Here is a 7,400-nt window from a genome sequence, read left to right as displayed (position 1 = left end):
AGTTCTACCTATGCCCACCCTGAAATACAGTCAAGCAGTAAAGGAGACATGGAGGGCTCGCTCACCATGAGGAGGGCTCGGAGCTGGATCTGCTGCCTCAAGGTTTGGTTCCTGCTCCTGATTGGAGACAAGCATAGAGTTAAGTGCACAAGCTTATCTATGCCTACCGCACGCTTAAGGTAGTGGTTCTGGGTACAGCCTGGCCTCCCTAGACAGGTGTAGGCCATCTCATAATGACCCCAGCTCGCCCAGGGTCAGCTTTATCGGGGGAAGGGTTGGGATGCTGGCTCTCACCTCAGCCTGAGCCTCCTCCCCACCAGCGGCCTGGTCCTCTGGCTCATGAAGCATCTTCCAGAAATCTGACTCCTTACCGTCATCCTTGGTTGGATGTGCACCTGGGATACAGAGAACAGGGAGGAATCTGAAAGGAGGGGAGAAACAGAAGGGAGCAAGTAGAATAGGGCGCACTCCCCTCTGCCGTTACTAAGGAATTAGGGCCCACAGTACTTCCTCCCTGCCCCCAACAGTCAGTAGGGGACAGTAAGCCTTGGGAAGGGAAGAAATGGAAAGAAGTTTGATGGAACAGGTGCACCAGGGTCCTACCTGCCCTCTTTGGGGGCACTGCTCCCAGTGCGGCCTCACTCCACACCTGGGGCTCTAGGCCGTGCAGCTCCTCTGTGACTTTATCTCCATACTGCTTTGAGTCTACTGAAAAACAGCGTGTAGGCAGGACATGGCCACATGCCTCTGGGCTCTCAATACCTTATCTTCTGCTTGTCCATCCCCATGTCTCTCCTTCCTCTCCTTGCTCCTCTAATGACTCACCAGCTTGCCTCTGAAGGTAGGCCATGTACTCCTCAGGCTGCAGGGCCGGGTGACAGAGAATGGCCTGGGGAGCAGCACTGGGTGGGGGCCGGAGGAGAGGGTGGGAGCAGAGCCGAGGAGTCCGAATGGTCAGCACATAAGAGCAGGACAGGGGCTCATCCACGCGATCAATGTAGTCCCCGGAAATACCAGCACCCTCATCACAGAGGAACTGCCAGGACAGAGAGGGTGAACGAATAATAATTACCATGAATAATCAGCTTTAGTTCTTAGAGCAGCTGCCTTTTGTTAAGCACTTACTGTGTGTCTGGCACTGTGCATACATTGTGTATACGACACTTTACGTACATTAGTTCATTGAATGATCACAAAAACCTAGTGAGGGAGAGATTAGTATCTCAACTCTTGTGGCTCAAGAAACTTAGGTTTGATGCAGATAAGGGACTTGGTCAGGTTGACCACCAGCAAGTGGTAAAAACAGGAAATGAATTCAGGCATCTTCACTGTAGGTAACCGGCCAATTACTGTTCCACATTCTTGCTTTATATAAATACAGTACATACATACGCAGTTGTATATATGCAGTGTATATATACATGTGTGTGGGCATACAGGTGTATGTGTGTGTATGTGTGTGTATGTGTGTATATACACACACAGTTGACCCTTGAACAATGCAGGGATTAGGGACACTGACTCCCCCTCCCCCCATGCAGTAAAAAATCTGTATATGACTTGTGATTCCCCAAAAACTTAACCACTAACAGTGAGAGCCACAAGAGATCACTTTTTCCCATGACAGGCAATTTACTGGAGACAGACTGTTCATGCAGAGACCAGAGACGATTCACATCATGGACTTTTAAGCAGATACAACACTTGGGCTCATCACAATAGCAACAGGAGGTGGATACACAATTGTTACAGTAGTATAGTGTGTACTGCGAGTGTCTTATGCCCTTATGATTTACCACTGCATCCTTAGGTTTGTTTACATTTCTCTCCACTGAGAATGGCGCCATGTGTGGTTTATAAGTGTGTGCATACGGTTTGATAAATATTAAGTTTTTATAATAGATCTGTGAGTGTTTTATGGCGGCAATGATAAAATACACTACTACCTACATCGATATCATGCATTCCTGACATACCTAATTTTCTTTCATCTGTGAGTTTTTTCAAATAATCAGGAATCTCCAAAAACTTTTCTAATATATATACTGAAAAAAACTGGTATGTAAGTGGGCCCACCCAGTTCAAACCTGTGTTGTTCAAGGGTCAGCTGTACTTTGTGTCTGTGTGTACGTGTGTGTGTGTATTCATTCTTAAAAATTTTTTCAAAGTTTATTTTTGAGAGAGAGAGAGACAGAGACAGAGACAGAGCATGAGTGGAGGAGGGGTAGAGAGGAAGACACAGAATCAGAAGCAGGCTCCAGGCTCTGAGCTGTCAGCACAGAGCTCACTGTGGGGCTCGAACCCACAAACTGTGAGATCATGACCTGAGCTAAAGGTGGACACTTAACAGACTTAGCCACCCAGATGCCCCTATATATATTTATTCTTTGTGTGTGTGTGTACACATGCATATATATACATATATATATATATGTATATATATGATGAAAAATTTTCCCTGTAAAGAAGACAATATTAAAAAAGAAGAAAAAGACCTCAAATCAATAACTTAAATTTCTGTCTTAAAACACTTAGAAAAGAAAAGCAAACTAAACCCAAAGCAAGCAGAGGGAAGGGAATAATACAGATTAGAACAAAAATAATGAAACAGAGAACAGAAAAACAATAAAGGAAAATCAATGAAACTAAAGGCTGTTTTGAAAAGATCAATAAGGGACAAAACTTCTGCTAGACTTACCAAGAAAAAAAGAGAAGACTCAAATTAGTACAATCAGGAATGAAAGAGGGGACATTACTATCAATCTTAAAGAAATAAAAAAGGATTGTAAAGAAATACTATGAACACCTATATGGCAACAAATCAGATAACTTAGCTGAAATAGACAAATTTCTAGAAAGATACCACTAACAAAATCGGCTCAAGAAGGAAGAGACATTATGAATAGACTTATGACAAGTAATGAGACTGAATTGGTAATCTAGAAACTACCCACATAAAAAACCTGGGCCAGATGGGTCTACTGATGAGTTCTAACAAATATTTAAAAAACAGTAAATACTAATCTTGTTCAAACTTTTCCAGAAAATTAAAAAAAAAAGAAAAGGAGGGAATGTTCCCCAATGCATACTACAAAGCCAGTGTTATTATCCTGATACCAAATCTAGACAGATGTATCACAAGAAAAGGAAAATGTAAGCCAATATCTCTTATGAATATAGACCCCAAATCCTCAACAAAATACTAGTTAGCCAAATTCTGCAACATATAAAAAGGGTTACACACCAGACCAAGTGGGTTCATCCCAGGAGTGCAAGGTTGGGCTAACACACAAAAAAATCAATTAATGTAATTAATACATCTTATTAACAGAATAAAGGACGAAAACCACACGATCATGTCAAAGGATGCAGGAAAAGCATTTGACAAATTGTGACACCTCTTCATGATTAAAGCATTTAACATACTTGAAATGGAAGAGAATTTAATCAACCTGATAAAAGGCATCTATTAAAAAATCTACACCTAACATTACTCTTAATGGTAAAAAGCTGAATGGTTTTCCCCTAAGATCAGCAATAAGACAAGGATGTTTGTGCCACTTTCATTCAACACTTGGCTGGAGGTCTTGACCAGGGCAATAAGGCAAGAAAATGAAATAAAAAGGCATCTATTTTGGAAAGAAAAAAGTAAGACTATCTCTTACTTATAGTAAGATCTTATATAGAGAAAATCTTAAAGGATCTGCTAAACTATTGGAACTAATATACCAACTCAGTAAGGTTGCAGGATATAAGAATCAACTGTATTTCTATACACTGCAATGGACATTTTATTTTTAAAAATTTTTAAATGTTTTATTCATTTCTGAGAGAGAGAGAGAGAGAGAGGCAGCATGAGCAGGGGAGGGTCAGAGAGAGAAGGAGACACAGAATCAGAAGCAGGCTCCAGGCTCTGAGCTAGCTGTCAGCACAGAGCCCATCGCAGGGCTCGAACCCACAAACTGTAAGATCATGACCTGAGCCAAAGTCGGACGTTTAACAGACTGAGCAACCCAGGCACCCCTGCAATGGACAATTTAAAAATTAGTAAAAGAACAAAAAGAAAATAATTCTATTTGCAGTAGCATCAAAACAATAAATAATTAGGAATAAATGTAGCAGCAGGGCAGCTCAGCATCCTGAGTCTGTTAAGCATCCGACTCTTAATCCCAAGCAGGTTCCACATTGTCAGCCCAGAGCCCCATGTGGGCTTGATCCCCTCAATTGTGAGACCACAACCTGAGCCTAAATCAAGAGTCAGAAGCTTAACTGACTGAGCCACCCAAACATTCTAACTACAAAACATTTCTTAAAGAAGTTAAAAGTTAAAGACTTAAATAAATGGAAATATATACAAGCTCATTTACATTAATGTAAATGTTAATATTAAGATGGCAATCCTCCCCAAATTGGTCTTCACATTCAATGCAATCCCCATCGAAATTCCAGCTGGCTTCTTTGCAGAAATTAACTGATTCTAAAATTCATATGAAAAATCAAGGGGCACCTGGTGGCTTAGGAGTGCCTGGGTGGCTCAGTTGGTTAAGCATCTGACTTTGGCCCAGGTCATGATCTCATGGTTCGTGGGTTCGAGCCCCACATCGGGCTCTGTGCTGAAGCTAGCTCAGAGCCTGGAGCCTGTTTCAGATTCTGTGTCTCCCTCTCTCTCTGACCCTCCCCTGTTCATGCTGTCTCTCTCTCTCAGAAATAAATAAAACATTTAAAAAATTTTTAAAAAAAGAAAATTCAAGGGACTCCAAATAGCCAAAATAATCTTGAAAAGGAACAAAGTTGGAGAACTCAGACTGATTTTAAAACTTACTACAAAACTACAATAACAGACAGTGTAATACTGACACAAAGATAGATACATAGACCAGTGACATAGAATATAGAGTCCAGGGGCGCCTGGGTGGCTCAGTCGGTTAAGCGTCCAACTTTGGCTCAGATCATGATCTTGCGGTCCGTGGGTTCAAGCCCCTCATCGGGCTCTGTGCTGACAGCTCAGAGCCTGGAGCCTGTTTCAGATTCTGTGTCTCCCTCTCTCTCTGCCCCTCCCCAACTCGTGCTCTGTCTCTCTCGGTCTCAAAAGTAAATAAATGTTAAAAAAAAAAAAAAAAAAAAAAGAATATAGAGTCCAGGGGCGGCTTAGTCAGTTAAGCATCCAACTTTGGCTCACGTCATGATCTCACAGTTTGTGGGTTCAAACTCCACAGTGAGGTCTGGGGTGACAGCTCAGAGCCTGGAACCTGCTCAGAATTCTGTGGCTCCCTCTCTCTCTGCCCCTCCCCCACTGACACACTGTTTGTCTCTGTTTCTTAAAAATAAATAAACATAAAAAATATTTTTAAAAATTTAGAGTCTAGAAATTAACCTTCACTTTTATCATCATTGATTTTTTGAAATGTTACCAAGGTAGTTCAGTGATGGGAATCATCTTTTCAGCGAATGGCCCTGGGTCAACTGGAAATGAAGTTGAACTGCTATCTCATACTGTATACAAAAAATTATAACTCCAAATGGATCAAACACCTGAATGTAAAACTATAAAATTTTTAGGAGAAAATACAGGTGTAAGTCTTCATGGCCTCAGATGAGCTACTGATTTATTTGATATGACATCAAAGGCACAAGTAACAAAAAATAGATAAACTGGAATTCATCAAAATCAAAGCACCTTTTGTGCTGCAAAGGACACCATCAAAAACATGAAACAACAACCAAGAATGGGAGAAAATAATTGCAAATCATGTATCTGATAAACGATTTGTGTTTTTTGCTTTGTTTTGTTTTGTTTTGTTTTTGAGAGAGAGCGGGTGCAAGTAAGCGAGGAGCAGAGAGAGGGAGAGAGAGAATCCCACAGGGGCAGAGAGAGAGAGGGAGTGAGAGAGAATCCCAGGCAGGCTCCACACTGTCAGCGCAGAGCCCAAAGAGGGACTCGAGCCCAGGAACCGTGAGATCATGACCTGAACCAAAGTTGGATGCTTAACCGACTGAGCCACCCAGGCGCCCCTGACAGTAGATTTGTATCCAGAATATATAAAGAAAACTTACAACTCAATAATTAAAAGACAAATAATGCAATTTAAAATAGACAAAAGATATGAATAGACATTTCTCTGAAGAAGATACACAAACGGCTAAGAAAGCTCTTGAAAGGATGTGCCACATCATTCGCCATCAGGGAAATGCAAACCAAAACCACAATGAAATGCCACTTCAGACTCACTTGGAAGGCTATGGTTTAAAAGACCAAAACAAATGTTGATGAGGATGTGGAGAAACCCTCATATACTACAAGTGAGACTATAAGATGGCTCTACTGCTTTGGGAAAAGTCTGGCAGTTTCTTCAAAAGTTAAACATAGACTTATCATATGATCTAGCAATTCTACTCCTTCCTTGGTATATGCCAAGAGAAATGAAACCTATGTCCACACAAAATCTTGATCCCAAATGTTAAAAGCAGCATTGTTCATAATAGCTAAAAGGTGCAAATAACCCAAATGTCCATCAGGCGATGAATGGATGAACAGAATGTGCAGCAGCACTTGGCAATAAAATGTACGAAAGTACCGGTCCATGCTACACATGGATGATCCTAGAAAATACGGTGAGTGAAAGAAGCCAGACACAAAGGTCACACATTGGAGGAGTCCAGTCACAGGAAACATCTAGAACAGGCAAATCTCTAGAGACAGAAAGATGAGACATTGTCTAGAGTGGGGGTTGGGGTTGAGGAACAGTGGAGTGGAGAGTAACTGGCAAAGGGTCGGGGATTTCTTCCAGAGGGGTGAAGAGGTTCTAAAAGTAACTGTGGTGATGGTGGTGCACCTCTGTGAGAATACTACAGACCACTAGCTGCACACTCAACTGCATGGTTTGCGAATTCAAACTTGATAAACCTGTTACTAAAAAAAATAAAGGAAAGTAAGTACCTAACTTCCTACTAAGATGAAAGAAAAAGCAGCATGAGTAAGACAAAATGAAACAAGGGCTCCTGGGTGGCTCAGTTGGTTAAGTGTCAGACTTCGCCTCAGGTCATGATCTCACAGTCCCGTGAGTTTGAGTCCACAGTCGGGCTATGTACGGACAGCTCAGAGCCTGGAGCCTGCTTCAGATTCTGTGTCTCCCTCTCTCTCTCTGCCCCTCCTCCATGCCCCCTCTCTCTCTCAAATAAACAAACATTAAAAAAATTTTTTTAAAGATAAAATGAAGCAAAAGAAAGGAGAGAAAAGGAAGCAGAACAGATGGAACAAAAGGAGGCAGAAAATAAAATGTTAGACATAAATCCAAATATATATGTATATGTATTATATATTTTATATGTGTATATAAAATAAATGGTTAAAATTCCTTAAAATATAACTAATCATATGTTATTTATAAAACAATTTAAAA

General features: G+C 41.1%; 1 protein-coding gene across 4 annotated transcripts in view; it reads right to left on the bottom strand.

Annotated features, from left to right (window-relative positions):
• OS9 (OS9 endoplasmic reticulum lectin) overlaps positions 1 to 7,400 on the bottom strand; it is a 33,466-nt gene that overhangs the window by 4,424 nt on the left and 21,642 nt on the right. For 2 of the 4 annotated variants that reach the window (XM_077757590.1, XM_077757593.1), the window contains exons 6-9: positions 826 to 1,036; positions 604 to 708; positions 295 to 395; positions 66 to 117 (exon numbers count right to left, since the gene is read on the bottom strand). In XM_077757590.1, the coding sequence (XP_077613716.1) occupies positions 66 to 117; positions 295 to 395; positions 604 to 708; positions 826 to 1,036 (469 nt within the window). The remainder of the gene's footprint in view (positions 1 to 65; positions 118 to 294; positions 396 to 603; positions 709 to 825; positions 1,037 to 7,400) is intronic. The other 2 variants (XM_077757592.1, XM_077757594.1) reach the window with 1 other exon arrangement.

This window comes from Crocuta crocuta, unplaced genomic scaffold (genome assembly GCF_008692635.1).
Source record: "Crocuta crocuta isolate KB4526 unplaced genomic scaffold, BGI_CrCroc_1.0 scaffold549, whole genome shotgun sequence".
Lineage (NCBI taxonomy): Eukaryota > Metazoa > Chordata > Mammalia > Carnivora > Hyaenidae > Crocuta > Crocuta crocuta.
The sequence above is the reverse complement of the archived record's forward strand: the minus strand, read 5'-3'. Positions and strand labels throughout refer to the sequence as shown.